Raw genomic sequence first — 14,969 nt, forward strand, 5'->3', positions numbered from 1 at the left:
AAATTTGAAGGCCTACCCTACAGGGGTATCATATCAGCTACATCTGATCAAAACCTCCTCGCTCAAAAAGCCAAAGGATGTACGAAAACCCAAGTGAGAAATTGAGAAGGGAAAATTGAACTGAAACTAGTAAAAGCTCCAAAATGAAGACCGGACAAAACATGCAGTAACTAAGCAAAGCACCGAGATCGAGAAAAACCGAAGAATCAGAGCACATCCAAGATAGAAAACAAGTAGCGAGGAGGAAGACCGGAATCAATGGGTTTCACCATGGGCTTGAACTTCCTTCTTCTCTTGGCCATGGTGGCAACCAACATCCTCTCCCTTTATCACCTCTCCTCTACCGTCCAATCTCCCAAACCTCCTGCCCCTGACCCTGTCCCTGACCACCTCCTCCGCCAGCTGAACACCATACGCGCCACCATCAACCACCTCACGCGCCACAACCCTTCCACCGCCACCACCACAGCGAAACCCACCTCCACTGTCCCTCAAGATCTCCTCCTCCACTCCCAAATCGCCCCCATTGCTTCTTCCTGCCACAACCACCCTGACCTTCTACATAAATACATGACTTACACTCCTTTCTCAATCTGCCCTTATGATCCTGACCTTCAAGAAACGCTCATTCTCAACGGTTGCCACCCACTTCCACGTCGGCGTTGCTTCTCAAAAACCCCATCAAAACCGTCTTCCTCTCTTCCCCTAAACCCGTTCCCAACTTCCCTCCCTGACTCCTCTGTAATCTGGAACAAATACTCATGTAAATCTTTTGCCTGTCTTTTACAGAACAACCCCATAGGTTTCGATCTCAACGCTCAACGCTCTTCCCTGCTAAAATACTCTTCTGAACTCGATCTTCCTATCAACCAGTTCATGCAATTGGCCAAGTCAGCCAATTCAGTGATCCGTCTGGGCATTGACATAGGCGGCGGAACTGGAACCTTTGCTGCTTTAATGAAAAAATTCTACAATGTTACGATGCTGACCACTACCATGAACGTCAATGGACCTTACAACGAAGCCGTGGCCTTAAGAGGGTTGGTGCCTTTACACGTGCCGTTGCAGCAGAGGTTGCCGGTTTTCGACGGGACGATGGATCTGGTCCGGTGTGGGAGGGCGGTGAACAGGTGGATACCGGTGAAGGTGATGGAGTTTATGTTTTACGATGTGGATAGAGTGCTGAGAGGAGGAGGGTACTTGTGGGTGGATCGGTTCTTTAGTAAAGGAGTGGATCTGGAGAAAATTTATGGGCCATTGATTGGGAAGCTTGGGTATACGAAAGTGAAGTGGGCAGTTGCTAATAAGACGGATTCAAGTGGGTTGAAGAATGGGGAAGTTTACTTGACTGCTTTGTTGCAAAAGCCTGTTTCAAAGTGATGATGGGAATTGAGGAATCATTGATTTTTTGAGGTAATTAATTAACTTAATTCCTCTAATTTGGTGCTAAATTCCTTTCATAGTGGCACTAGTAATTTTGGGGGAAATTCTTTTGTTTGTGAGAAATATAAAATCTTTTTCTGTTTTGGGAGCTGAAACACTCTACTTACTACTGTATTTTGGTTGTTAGGTGGTTATTTGATCTGAGGTGAAGGTGAGGCATTTTCATTGTGTATTTGTAGTGACAGTATCCTAGTAGTTGAAGACTTGAAGTAAATTGTTGTTGTCCTATGATACTAAATTAATGAAAGTGTTTCATTTCTTGCTTCACCTTGAGGCTATGGTGTACTGCTTATAACTTTTTGCATCTAAATGATAGCATTTGCATTTGATCTTGTATTTTATTCAAGAGCCCCTCCTAGTTTTGTTTTTTTTTTTTGGGTGAATTTCATCGGATTTGTTGCTACAAGTGATCAGAGTGAGGTCCTAATATGTGAGAAGAAATCCTTTGATAAGAAATCACCTGAAACCTTAGTCCACTTCTTTTAGTTGTTTGGACAATGGTTACTATATATTCTATCTGATGTTGACTTTTTGAAAGCTGAAGAGTCCTTTGGATTTTCACACCGTTGAAGCTTTACCTCTCCCTCTTGACCCTAAACTTCATCTAAAATTGTTTGAATTGGCTCTGTTCCCACTATCGAAAACCAATTGCATATTTCCAGTGTTATTAAGAGTATGATGATGTGATTTTGTTACCAGAGTTTAGTATAATATAATTGGGAGTTTGAATAATTTCTTTCGGAGAATTGAGTTATATTATTTGAAAATTGAATTGTGTATCAAGTGTAAAGATAGGAAGGATCACTGGCATATGAACCGAATACAGAAAATGTTTGCCTTATAGTTTGTGCACTGGCTCATGTTCATTAAAACTGTTGATCTCCTTAGAAATCAAACAACCAAACACTTGAAAAAGTTTGTTGCTCATATTTCATTTAATTGAAAAGTTCAGTTTGATGCACGTTGAATGTTACCGTAGTTTTTGCAGTCCGAGCATTGCTAGGGTTATAGTATGGAGTGATTGTGTTTGGCATAGATTAATTCCTTGAGGGTTTCTTGGACAAGATATCTGGATAAAGCTTTTAACATGTTTGTCTACCCAATAAAAGCAAACTAGGTGGGAGGCTAAATTGCATCGACTTCACTTTTCATTTGTTCCATTCTGATTGTGAATATCCAATGTTTTCCAGATATTGATGTCTGATCACAATCGCATGGACGCGGGAAACATGCCACCATCTGTGCAAAGATTATTGTCTGCACTCAGAAAAGCTGGAAACCCTTGCTTGAGTGACAAAGCAACTTAAATCATTCCCACTAACGTGGATTAGGATTTCAGCAGCTTCTCAATGTTGTAAAGATTGTAGATGTGCAAAAAAAAAAAACAACAATTATAGGCAGTGGAGGGTATTGTAAAATCACAAGGTTCTCTCATAAAAGTGGTCGACGTGGATGGCCCTCATTCATTTCCCAACTACTTGTTATAACATTTTGTTGCTGTCTATAAATATGTGTAGAACAATCACCAAATAATGGACTTCTACCTTTTTTTTTTAGGGCTTAGCAAGCCAAAAAACAAGGCTTTCTGCATGTAACGTATTGAGAACCATCGATTCGTAGGATGTTAGAAAGTTTCGGTTGGAGATGCAGCAAAAATAGTGTTGTCGTAAAAGATCCACTCAGATATCAGTAAAGTGGGTGACCAACTTTGTTGGGGCAGCCGTTACCACGTCTTCTTACTGACCACAAATGGATACGTCTAACTAATCCACCAATGATGGTTACTTGATATATATTAAAAAAAAAAAAGAGCAATCTAAAGCTGCTGCCTCTTCTGTCTCCGCTCCCGCCAATTGTTATGCAAAACATTATATCCATGCATGATTCCACCAATGCTCCCAGGGTTCCAAAAAGAGATAGAAATTGAGAGGCATGGCCACCAGGTTTAGTCAAGGATTCCAACATAAAAGATAAAGCTCTCATTTAGAGGCAAGGCTAATGCAAAGAGCAACAAAAAAAAATACTCCTCTGGAAACTCATTAATTCTATAGAAAGTTAATATAACAAAGCATTAACACCAAGTTATAAATCTTGACCACAAACATTCAAAAAAGAAGAAGAAGGAGGAAGTAGCCTAACATAGTTGTTTCTGACTTCTAAACTTAAACACTGAAAAAAAATTTATTTGCGCAGATAGTTTGATGTCCATAGAGATTGCAAAATTTCTGTTGATCTATCCAGCAGTAACCTTCTTTCTGAGGAGATGATGCAGGTCAAGCCCATTGATCTTGGCGGCAAGTATGAAGTCATTTTCTGTCAGTCCACCTGTTCAAAAGGAACAATCTTGTTTGATATACATTGAAGATATTAGCAGTATACAAGTCAGAGAAGATCTATAACCCTTAGCTCCAGCACACTTGGATAAAGTTTGCCAGCTCTATCCCAGAACCCATTTTAACATTAAATAGTACAGAAAGTATCGATCAAACTTGATGGCATGCCTTGCAACTTATGCAAGAAGTGGAAGAGTTATGCTTCTCTTCATGCAGGCATTAAATAAAGCCATGGTGTTTCATGAACAAAGAAATAATAAATAGAAATCATCCTTGTCAGAATAGTCTGCCAAAGTAAAAATTGCAGAACAGTGAACACAGACAAAAAAAAAAGGGCAAAAATGAAGAACAGAAAATGAGAGTATTTCCATGGACAAGATAATTCTTACCAACTGCATGTGTCCATATATCAACTGTTACATTGTTCCATCCAACAAGATGCAGATCTGGATGATGGCCTGCATTAACCACAACACTTTCACTCATCCATGTAAAAACGAAAATCTCCATGTAAGTCAATTACGCAGTCATAATCTCCCACTAGAGATCTGCATTGAGTAAAAACATAGTGCAAAGTACCTTCTGCTTCAGCAATATCAGCTATGAGCTGAAATAGCTCCAATCCTTTGGTGAAACTCTTCACTTTCCAAGACCTTTTTAGCTTCAATGTACAACCTTCATTTACCAAACTCCAACCATCTACCTGATCAAAACTTAAACAGTAAAGAAATTTTGGTTTATGCAGTGAAGAAAATTAATTAACAATTAAGAACATACCTTTGAAATTAGTTCATTTGCACTTTCTTCAGTCATGGGGCGTAGATCCTTTGAGTTGCATGGTACACACTTCTTTGTCAGCAAATCTAACAAGCCCAACAAACCACATGAGACAACAAGAACCATCCATCATGATCAAATATAATTTCATAACAACACACCAACCATCAATGATCGATCATATAGTACACAAACAAGCAGACCAAAAAGTAAGGAAAAGAAAAGTAACTATGTATCAGCCTACACTACAGGTTTAATCCCCTGACGAATACTAATACTTCACACAAAAACTAAAAAGCATGGTCTCAGGGAAAGTCTTTTTTTTTTTTTTTTTTAAGGAAATGGACCATTTTAATCACACTTCAGATAGCTAATTTATTCCTCCAACATCTGCCAATGAAGCTCAATCCTACTTTTCTAAACTCTGGATAGTCAAGATGATGCGCAAGATCATATGGAAAGGCAAGAGAAATTGATATTTTAGGCCCCAACCATACGGGTTTCACAAAGAAGTCATAATGAGAACTAAAGTGAACCATTGAACTAAGATTACATCGTTTTGCCACAACTGTCCATTTAAGACTAATGAAAAAGCACTCTGTTTCACAAAGTATAGTATCACAACATAGCAAAGCCTCACTTAAACCTTTATAACCAACCATTTGAAAAATGTTAACAATACATTTTCCAGAATATGATAATTAAAATGCTTCAGTTGCCTCTTCCACAAAAAGCAGTCATCAATTAAGAATTCGAAAAGGGCCAGAAAGGAAGGCCTTAAATCTTTGGGAAAATGGTATAGGGCATGACAATGAACACAAAGACATCGCATTGATTCCAAAAGAAACAGAGAGATTGTTGTATGCAGCTTTGCACCAACGTTACAAAATGGTCTATGGTTATCACAAACCTTTATCAGTGCCAATGCAAAACGTTCTAAATCCATAAACCGGGATCCTATTTGATGAAATTCCAGTACTATCACGAAGAGTCCCAGTCACTTGTGTACCAGAACTGCATATAAGTAGAAAATACATCTTCATACAATAAAATTCTCTAACAAAGGTCAGATTAAACAAATTATTTAATTGTAAGAAGATTTTCAATACTATTGTTCCAATATCTACAAATCAATAGAAAATAAATGAACTCCAGCTAGATTATACGTAAGTATTTTGATTTTTATTACAGTACCCCCCATACCCCCCAAAATAAACTCGATTTTTAAATTTAACACTTCGCCAAATATCTCGATTAAGAACTTAATTGCAATGAAATGAACTCACATCTACCATCCTATAAACCAAACAAAAAAGGGGAAAACAAAAATGTAATCATTATATAAGCTTATACGCAGCAACACAGATTCAATGATTAATTAAAAAAATAAACTTTTCAGGGAAATTACCGTCCATGAGGTCCAAAAAGGACTTGATACGATGCGAGAGGCACCTGAAAAAAAAATAAAGGCGGAAAATTGGGAGGAAAATGAGAGAGGAAGAGAGTTCTGAATTGATGAGTAGATACCTGAGGTTTAGAGAATGAGAAAAGAGGAGTCCGTAGCATTCGAATAATCATTTGGTCAAACTTGACGGTGCTCGGTGCTTGGGTTTCAATTCCAAGCCCCAAAAACCGCAGTCCCTACTGTTTCGAACAGAATGAAGAAACACCTGACACTTAGCGTACTCAATTCAAATATTCGCCCCAGAAGCTTATCGAAAATTTGTATTTGGTCCCCAACTTTTCCATTATCCCACCCCTTCCCTTTCACTTAAAATCTTTTATGAATAAAGGTTCCGACACATTTGTTCTTAGTAAGTATATAAAAAGGAAAAAATTGGAATGTTTAATAGAATTATTTGTAACATATTTTTTCAATTAGAAAAGGAATAATTTGAATAAAACTTATATTTTGACCTTTACTCAAATTTCACTTTACCTTAGAAAGAATTAAGATTATCTAATAATTATGTTACCAAGGAAATACAATTTCTTTAAGCAAAACTAATATTTCTACTTCTAGTATGGTGTCAATTGTCAAATTTATTGGATAATTACCTCTCCAACTTAATAAGTATAAAGTACTAGGGCCAAAACAAAATACAGAAAACAAAGGTGCGCTTAAACAAATAATTTTAAATTGATGGTAATTAAAATAAAATTGCACTTTCCAATTTCCTCCCCCTTCCCGTTCTCGTCGCTTAAAACGTTCACGGTTACACTTAAAAAAAACATCTGTCAAACAAAAATCCGATCTTTTCCGAGAAAATCTTGCCAAACAGGAAAAATATGGTCAGCTTCTTTCTCCTTCTTTCTCTCTTTCATCTACGCACTCCTTATAGTTACATTCTATCAACCTTAAGCAAAAAAGCAAAAAGAAATCTAATTTGCGTTTTAGAGATCTGCTTTGGCTAGAGTCGATTATCTCTAGCGCAGATCTAAACTTATTTGCCTCGGATTTGAATTTAATTTCCTATATAATTTTTATTTTTCGAAGAGTTAGACTCAGATCCAAGCTCTTTCTTTTAGAGTTAAAAAATTGGAAATTATAGGCTTTAAATTAAGCTCAATTGGAGAGGTAGAAAAGCATTTTAAAATTGAAACTAAATCGACATTATAGTAGAATGTAATTTTTTTTTTAATTTTTAATAAGCTTGCTTAGTTGAATCCTTTGTTATTTTTATGAAAAAGAAAATAATTCTTTTGTGAGCTTTGCTATTCTGGTTTGTAGGAGTTATGCCCTTCCGTTAAAAACATCCTTCTTTTGGATTCGGAGGGGAAACGAATAGCTGTTAAGTATTATTCAGATGACTGGCCTACAAACTCTGCTAAGGAAGCCTTTGAGAAAGCTGTTTTTACCAAAACCCAAAAGACTAATGCCCGTACCGAAGGTAAATTAGTTTCTGCACTATGTTTCTTGTATTAATGCTTTGTTTCATTTTGTTAGAAAAAAATAAATGCTTCCTTACATTTAGTGTGATTGGAGTACATTCATTAGATCGAATGAATGATTAGAAAGGTTGAGAATGGTTCGATTCATAGGGTTTGATTATTTAAAAGGCTGTTAGCTTGTCATAAAGGGTTTACTAGGATGTATTGTTTTGAAATGAGTTTTCGTTGATTTTATGCGGGTGATTGAGAAAACATCCTGGTTAGCATTGGTTTGGTTGTTGGTTCATACTGCTACTTTAACATGGCGCTACAATTTTTTGTTTACAGCTGAGATAACAATGTTTGATAACTATGTTGTCGTGTACAAGTTCGTTCAAGACCTTCACTTTTTTGTTACTGGAGGTGAAAACGAAAACGAGATTATCTTGGCCACAGTACTCCAGGGGTTTTTTGATGCAGTTGGAAACCTCCTTAGGTTTTTTCATAACACTTTCCACTATTATTATCTTTTGATACATATGTGTGTGATATTTTCATGCCTAATTTTGTCTTTCTTTCCCTTGCTTTCACTACCCATTGTTTCAGGGGCACTGTGGACAAGAAGGAGGCACTGGAGAACTTAGATCTTATTTTGTTATGCCTTGATGAGATTGTTGATGGCGGGTATGAATTATCATTCATTGTAGTTGACGTTGAATCAATTTAGTTTCATGAATTTCTCAGTGACATTTTCTATTAACAATGCGGGGGAGAAGATCAGGCAGAAAAACATAAAGGACAGTAATTAGATTTTTTATTCACTCATTATGTTTGGGTGTGTTGGATGAAAAAGGAAAATAGGATAGGATATAGAATCAAGGGAAAAAAAAGATAACATAAGATGGTGATCCTTGGAAAATAACGGGAGTGTGTGTGGGTGGGTGGGATCCTTATCTTGTTTGACTGTTTCTGTCTTTGTACAGTATCGTTCTTGAAACTGATGCAAATGTTATCACGGGGAAGGTTGCTAGTCACAGTATTGATGCTGGAGCTCCTTTGTCTGAGCAGGTATTATGTTCTTTTTAGTTCTTCTACCCGTGATTATTTCTTCCCCCGGAAAGCAGAAGTGAATTCTTTATCTAGTGAAATATCAATAACCATTGCCACCATATTAACGCATTTGGTTTTTCTCCAGACAATAAGTCAAGCATTGGCTACTGCACGTGAACATTTTACAAGATCTCTCCTCAAGTGATGCATACGCCCTACTAAAGGAAAGAAGCCAGAGGATTTATCATTTTGTAATGTTAGTTATACCATACTTGATGTGCTTGGGATGAAGTTTGTGTCATTTTGGGTGCAATGCAATTATCCTTACACTTTGGATATGACATTGATGTCCTTGCAATGTTGCTTGCTTGACATTAGTGGGTGATGATGCTATTTCTGCTGCTAACCCTATAATGGCAGAAATACATTGCAATGGCTTGGTCAAGGTGTATATCAAGTTGCTTTTTTTATAATTTAGATTTTAGATCTCCCCCCTTCATACCAGAAAATGAAGGCTTTTTTGATCGATTTAGGTTTTTATTTCTTCATTCATCATTTTATACCCCAATTTACAAAAGAATTATTCTGAAGGGGGTCAAGCATAGGGGCATTATGATCATTGTCTCTCACCCCAATTGCATCCAACAAATAAAGCATATGAAAATAATTACTTAGTGGATTTAATCATACATCTGTGCTACAAAATTTATCCCCTTGGACTGCAATTCAGATGCTAACAAGTGGTACACATTATATAGCTTGAGAGGTCGTTTTGTCTTATGGGATGAGCACATAATCTGCATCATTAAGGAATGCATCTCCAGCGGTTGGAGTCAAGTTATTTCGATTAGTACTTTTACGAACCTGGGCGTGAGCTTCTGCCTCATGTTGGAACATTTTGACCAACTCTTGTAGCTCTAGAATCCTAACTTGCACCTTCTCTTCACTCACGGGTTTTTTTAATCCAAGATAAAGCAAGCCGATCACAATCAGCACAATTCCTATGAAGGTAAGGATGGCTGTAAACAAACCAAATGCATATGGTGTATTCTGTGCTCCAGGGATCCCATCAACATTGATACCAAACAGCCCAGTGATGATGGTAAGAACAAGGCCGCAACCCCCAAAAACAGCCAAATTATGAGTTACTCTAAGGCTTCTGTCCTGCATTAATGTAATTATTAGACGAAGCAAGTTACGGAAATCACTCCAGGAAGAAGGGGAAAAAATGTGATCGGCTCGGAAATTGATGAAATTCATTTATTCTTCTGTTTTGTGGACACGAACCTGCAACCATGCACGAACAGTGCTTTGCATAACATCTTGAATCGTAAACAAACGGCCACGGACTGCTTCTTGCTCCTCAATCATTTCCCTTGTGCTCTTTCTTATTCCGTCCAGCAGGGTTCTTGTTGCATTCCCCCTCAAATGTTGTAGAAGCTCAAAAACAATCTCCTCTCTTGCGTGGAGTGACCATTTCACTCTGATAACCTGACATGGTTAAAGACAAGATTCATGAACATACACTGGAGAAACCATAATCATTTTACTGGAAGAGACCATCAAAGACTTCTACATGCTTATTGTTGGGTTTCTGACTAATAGCACGTTTCACATGAACATGATGCCAATTTATGGGTTTAAAAATTACAAAGACTTATCATTAGAGGTTTGCATTTCCAAGCAAATGCAATTATACGTACAACATAAAGATAGCACTACCTAATTACCAGAGCAGTACACATGAAAATCAGTGCAAACAATTTAGAATGTGCAACTTCAGTATCCGAATAAGTGTGAGCAGCTAAGCTTTATCCTGACTGTAGTTATGAGCTCTCAAATTTCCACCCAGACAGAACAGACTATTCCACCAAACCATTTTAGACTTGCATTCCAAATAGAATACCAGAATTGTCAATCAGCAAGTAATACTTGTTTCTAAAAACCATCTGTCTTACAAAAGAACTCGGCATCATGAAAGTTTGTATGCCTCTGATGAAGTTGATGAATAAACCGTCAGAAATATCTCTAACAGCTATGCAACTTTTCAATAATTAGATACTAATAATCTTTTTCCTATTATGATGATGGATGACGTTCCAGCTGAGGAAAGTAGCAGACCTGCCTTGACAATCTTCTGATTTCTTGGTTCAAAATTACTCCAAAAAGATTCAAATCCTCCTGGTTTCTCCTATTCGCAAGAAAACTGTTTTTCACTAACATTTCCTATAAATGAAAATATCAGAAAAGCTTTCTGAAGAAAATGTTCTAAGATTTTAAAAGAAAGAACCTGTTCATAAACTTCAATTCAATCTCATCTGCTGCACCAAAGATGGATTTACGGAACAACCTTACAAATTAAATAGTAAAAGGGAAACAATAAGTTAGTCCAAGAGCCACATAATTGTGCCATAATAGTTATCATACGTGTCATGCAACTTAAAAATGCCTTCATTGCACCAAAGGTGAATAAACTACTTTCATACAGAATGCAACCATGACACTTTACTTCCAATGATTTTTGCCTTCAATGAAATTGAAATATTTCTTCATGTAAAATTATTGACTTACTGAAATTTTCAATTAATATGTACCAATTAACATCCTTCCGGACATCATGATGCACCTATTAGACTGTGAGACACAAAAAGAAAATAGATATGTCTGCCTCAGAGAGGTGCAACAGATGGCAATCACATCCATTCACTTGATTAGGAGGGAACATTATAGATAGCTGAGAAAACCTGAAAATGAACAAGTTAAACTACCTGTCATCCCACCGTGTAAGGCGGCAAGCTAGATATGCTATGACTTCATGCACTGTTCTAGGCACATTATGACCTCCAGCAGCAAGAAGCTCCTGACCAAAAGGTATGTAATAATAATCAAGTAAGACTGTTAGCTTACATGTCTATAAAATCATAGCAACTTTATCACAATGGAGTCCATTATGGTTTGTCAAAACTGAACAACCTGAACTTCTGTTATTCCCAGAACATTTACGCTAGATACAGTCCCTTTTATGTGCAGTACAGTTAGGAGGAAATTTTGTGCTTGCCATGACCGGAGTACAATAGGGATGTCATCTTCCTCAACAAATGGATCTCCAGCTGATTGTCCCAATAGCTCAAATAACAGCCCTCCAGCCACCCTAACCGGGACCTTTATAAATAATGAAATGCACAATCAATTACCCAGCAAAATCAAAGACCATAAAGGAGCAGGTAGGGAGGTGCCATCTGAGGTCCCATATACTAATTATCATGTATGACCAGAGGGCTCAGAAAAAACTTCTCCTATGCGCTTAAAAAATAATTTTAATAGACAAAATAACCAAATGTTATCTGTTATCTATTACCTGTTATTCTCATTAGTTAAACCAGTTGTAGGTAATAAACAGCATTTAAAAGAAATTAGCATAGGAAAAATGTTACTAGTTATTCTCTTCTTCCTTTCTTCTCCCAGTGCCACAATGTGATATTCTATCACCCATTTACTTGAGAGAATCAAATAGTGCATAGCCCAATTTAACTTAAAAATCCTTTAAACAAGATTTAGGGGATGCAATTAACTTTACCTACAAAATGACAAGTTTAGTGGACCATTACCTCATATAGAAGGTGCTTCATCCGCTCACTTATCAGTCTGCTTTCATCTCTCAAAGCTAGACTGACGGCAGGATGTAACCATTGAGCATTGTTGAGCCAAGCCACAACATGGGGGTGACCAGCAGCCAAATGGCACCACCATATTGGCCCTGCTGGGCGCTCCCAATAGGGAGCTGCTAACTCTGCAACAGTTAAATCGTCTTCGTTATCCATCAACTCAAACTGCTGTGAAGCCCATCCTGCATTGACTTGCACATTTTTGACAAGTTCTGATATTCTTTCCCAACCAATAGGTACCCAACAACTTCCATCAAATCTTTCCATAGCATGAAACTGGCCTGATTGGAGGTTCGGGCCATCTCTGTATTCGTCAAAAGAAGCAGCCACATTATCCCTTAATTCATAACTGGAAGAGGACTTCATTAGTTTCTGTCCATCCAGTCGTGGAGAAGAACCCTCAGTTAGTCCATTGGCTGGCATTTGCACCTTTAAAGATTCGTCATCTAATCGTTTGCTTTGGACCCTTGAACTGTATTTTGAGTTCATTGGTTTCTTATGGCCTCGAATAAATTCAAAAGCACAAATAAGCCCATCTGTCCAAAGATCACTCCCAGGCACGACATCTCTACTTGGAATATGCTTATGTCTTTCTGGCATCTTCATTTTGTTCTTTTGAGAAACAGAGTGATCCTCCTTCTCACTCATGATCAGCTCTGTCTATAGACATTCAAGGGAAAGACTCAAAGAAGCAACATCAGCCAACATTTAGACTATTACCTAAACTTACTAACTTGTAAAGCTAACCCCCTTGCACCATCTATTTTCCGAGACAACCACATTGAATGCTTAGATTATTCTGAAACTCAAGCTGACATAAAAAACTGCTGAATTACCTTTTTATCTATCCAAGTAAGCTGCACCATAAACTGTCAAGAACAACAAAACAATTATACAAATTCTATCATCCAACAATACGAGTTGCCTAACTAAACCATTAATTCTACCAGCTTATTTTGAATCCAATCCTCCACTTTCTTTATGCTAAATATAATTAAGTATTCAAACGAAAAGCCTCAGGAGAATCAAGCTACCCTCTAAGGTCTAAGCTCAACTACATGTCAGTCGATTAGTAACAACAACCTCCAACTTCCCCTTACTTTGCCATTATTTGTTAATAATATTCAAATTTCCGCTCAGCAAAAGAATTATGGATATATGAAAGCTTCTAAACAGATCAAAATATTTTATGATCGATGTCATTATTAAGAAAATATAACTAATTAAATTATTATTCACCAGAGTTGCACAAGTACAAGAATAAAATAAGGAGAGCGCCAGGGGAATCGTCAACGGCAGCTGGAGAAGATAAAGCAGAATACCATAAAAGCCCCTATAATCCACTGTACTTTAAAATAATTCCCCGGTATTTTACTTGTGAGAGGTGATCCCAATGGTATATTGCAGATTAAACAATTAAACAAGAAAACAATTTAAAAAATAAATAAATAAATAAATGAAGAATACCTGAAATTGAGATGCTGTTTGAGCTTAAGCAGAAGGAAAAGCTGACGATGGAAGGGTCGATTTTTATAAATTAACAAATGAAAAGCGAAAACCCAAAGATAAAGACTAGCACAAAAGAATATATGCGAAAATAAGAAGAATAACAAAATGGTCGGAGAATTTGGACTATGGCTAAAAGCTTCAATTGCCAATTGGTGCGCTTGGAGTAATAAATTTCTATTATGAACAAGCCGCTGATTCTGGACTGGGCGAAAGGCTGAGTTTCGCTGAATTGGACAACAGAAATAGGGACCAAAACAAAGCCCACTTATTATGGTCCACAAGGAAGAATCAAGATGACAAAGACGATAGCCCCACAGCCCAACTCTATCTCGGGAAAACGGAGACGATGAACAGAGGAAAATGGACTTACTGCCCAGAGTAAAAGACGAAGGAAAATGTTCATTGCACCGGCAAATTACTAGGTAAGATGAACAGACGAGCAAACGGAGCAATTTGTTTAGAGGAACTGAGAATGATAGTCCAAATGCAGTACTGTTGATTCAGTCTGTGCATTCATAAAATTTTTCCCTCGGAAAATTTGCAGTTCCTCAAAGGCAATATCCTGCCCTTATCAGGTAACATTACTCCTATCAGAAACAGGTGTTCTTCGCAAAAGCATTATTCATCAATCTTGAAACAGAAGGGCAATTAACAATAATAAATATAAGGGAAAAGGAGTAAGAGTAAAATCCTATTTGACAAGCATGAGTATGGTTCTCCATCAGTGAAATCAACAACGTTATGACTAGGTGGACTAAAAGCAATAAACTAATATCTAAGGAAGCATCACGAAGGGAACCGTATATGAATTTATGCATTGCTGCGTCATATATACAGCAAGAATGAAACACATATAGAACTAATAAATTCTAACATATAAAATGGATGAACCAAGTTATTTATATATATATATCATTCATCTTCGTAACAACACATAATAAATTAATCTTCAAAAATTGATATTTGTATAATCTAATCAAGTTGCCTATTTGCTTTTAAACAGATGGTGCAGGCATGCCAAACTGATTTCTTAAGAGTCCATGGCTATGCTACTTTTAAGTTTGGTTTACGGATAGAATAAAATAGATATTTTGTGAGAATAAAATAAAAATTTTATTATATAGTTAGGTTTACGAAATAGAATAAATTAAAGTAAAATTATTATTACGATTTATTATAATATTTGGTTAGTAAAAATAAATTGAGAATAAAAAAAATAAATATAAAAAATAAAAAGTTTTATTATAATATATTAATTATATATTTATTTTATTTTTAAATATAAATAAATTTATAATTTATTTAAAATATTAATAATTAA

At 36.6% G+C, this 14,969-nt stretch overlaps 4 protein-coding genes across 8 annotated transcripts; 2 read left to right on the top strand and 2 right to left on the bottom strand.

Annotated features, from left to right (window-relative positions):
• On the top strand, positions 58–3,115 carry LOC18596556. 2 transcript variants are annotated; one of them, XM_007025108.2, is made up of 2 exons: positions 58–1,413; positions 1,571–1,769. In XM_007025108.2, the coding sequence occupies exon 1, from the start codon at positions 259–261 to the stop codon at positions 1,378–1,380; it is 1,122 nt and encodes a 373-aa protein (XP_007025170.1). In that variant the 5' UTR covers positions 58–258; the 3' UTR covers positions 1,381–1,413; positions 1,571–1,769. The 2 variants fall into 2 exon arrangements, with proteins under 2 accessions (XP_007025170.1, XP_007025169.1); XM_007025107.2 differs by lacking the exon at positions 1,571–1,769 and adding an exon at positions 2,634–3,115 and having other exon boundaries at positions 66–1,413.
• LOC18596557 (putative pterin-4-alpha-carbinolamine dehydratase) lies at positions 3,456–6,310 on the bottom strand. Its single transcript, XM_007025109.2, has 7 exons — positions 6,081–6,310; positions 5,962–6,005; positions 5,464–5,567; positions 4,554–4,639; positions 4,356–4,479; positions 4,166–4,234; positions 3,456–3,768 (listed from the first exon to the last, which is right to left on the bottom strand). Exons 1-7 carry the CDS (start codon positions 6,129–6,131, stop codon positions 3,677–3,679), a joined length of 570 nt encoding a protein of 189 aa, XP_007025171.2. The 5' UTR covers positions 6,132–6,310; the 3' UTR covers positions 3,456–3,676.
• LOC18596558 (coatomer subunit zeta-1) lies at positions 6,701–9,000 on the top strand. Its single transcript, XM_007025110.2, has 6 exons — positions 6,701–6,845; positions 7,285–7,444; positions 7,773–7,920; positions 8,031–8,108; positions 8,408–8,492; positions 8,620–9,000. Exons 1-6 carry the CDS (start codon positions 6,843–6,845, stop codon positions 8,677–8,679), a joined length of 534 nt encoding a protein of 177 aa, XP_007025172.1. The 5' UTR covers positions 6,701–6,842; the 3' UTR covers positions 8,680–9,000.
• LOC18596559 lies at positions 9,124–13,801 on the bottom strand. Of its 4 annotated transcripts, XM_018123500.1 has the most exons (9): positions 13,607–13,801; positions 12,976–13,008; positions 12,083–12,799; positions 11,448–11,636; positions 11,243–11,334; positions 10,765–10,824; positions 10,596–10,680; positions 9,762–9,965; positions 9,124–9,638 (listed from the first exon to the last, which is right to left on the bottom strand). In XM_018123500.1, the coding sequence occupies exons 2-9, from the start codon at positions 13,003–13,005 to the stop codon at positions 9,252–9,254; spliced, it is 1,764 nt and encodes a 587-aa protein (XP_017978989.1). In that variant the 5' UTR covers positions 13,006–13,008; positions 13,607–13,801; the 3' UTR covers positions 9,124–9,251. The 4 variants fall into 4 exon arrangements, with proteins under 4 accessions (XP_017978989.1, XP_017978991.1, XP_017978990.1 ...); XM_018123502.1 differs by lacking the exon at positions 12,976–13,008; XM_018123501.1 differs by lacking the exon at positions 13,607–13,801 and having other exon boundaries at positions 10,596–10,665; positions 12,976–13,350.

This window comes from Theobroma cacao, chromosome 6, assembly GCF_000208745.1.
Source record: "Theobroma cacao cultivar B97-61/B2 chromosome 6, Criollo_cocoa_genome_V2, whole genome shotgun sequence".
NCBI classification, from domain to species: domain Eukaryota; kingdom Viridiplantae; phylum Streptophyta; class Magnoliopsida; order Malvales; family Malvaceae; genus Theobroma; species Theobroma cacao.

What these genes read in the sequence shown, in the direction of transcription:
- LOC18596558 (XM_007025110.2), top strand. An exon ending in GCAGTTGGAAACCTCCTTAG is followed by an intron (nt 7,921 to 8,030) that starts GTTTTTTCATAA and finishes CCATTGTTTCAG; the next exon opens with GGGCACTGTGGACAAGAAGG. An exon ending in GAGCTCCTTTGTCTGAGCAG is followed by an intron (nt 8,493 to 8,619) that starts GTATTATGTTCT and finishes GTTTTTCTCCAG; the next exon opens with ACAATAAGTCAAGCATTGGC.
- LOC18596556 (XM_007025108.2), top strand. Translation starts at nt 259, where the DNA reads ATGGGTTTCACCATGGGCTTGAACTTCCTTCTTCTCTTGGCCATGGTG.
- LOC18596559 (XM_018123500.1), bottom strand. Translation starts at nt 13,005, where the DNA reads ATGGTGCAGCTTACTTGGATAGATAAAAAG. An exon ending in CTTACACGGTGGGATGACAG is followed by an intron (nt 10,825 to 11,242) that starts GTAGTTTAACTT and finishes TTAATTTGTAAG; the next exon opens with GTTGTTCCGTAAATCCATCT. An exon ending in CTGTTCGTGCATGGTTGCAG is followed by an intron (nt 9,639 to 9,761) that starts GTTCGTGTCCAC and finishes ACATTAATGCAG; the next exon opens with GACAGAAGCCTTAGAGTAAC.
- LOC18596557 (XM_007025109.2), bottom strand. Translation starts at nt 6,131, where the DNA reads ATGATTATTCGAATGCTACGGACTCCTCTTTTCTCATTCTCTAAACCT. An exon ending in CTTTTTGGACCTCATGGACG is followed by an intron (nt 5,568 to 5,961) that starts GTAATTTCCCTG and finishes ACTTATATGCAG; the next exon opens with TTCTGGTACACAAGTGACTG. An exon ending in TGATATTGCTGAAGCAGAAG is followed by an intron (nt 4,235 to 4,355) that starts GTACTTTGCACT and finishes TGGTTAATGCAG; the next exon opens with GCCATCATCCAGATCTGCAT.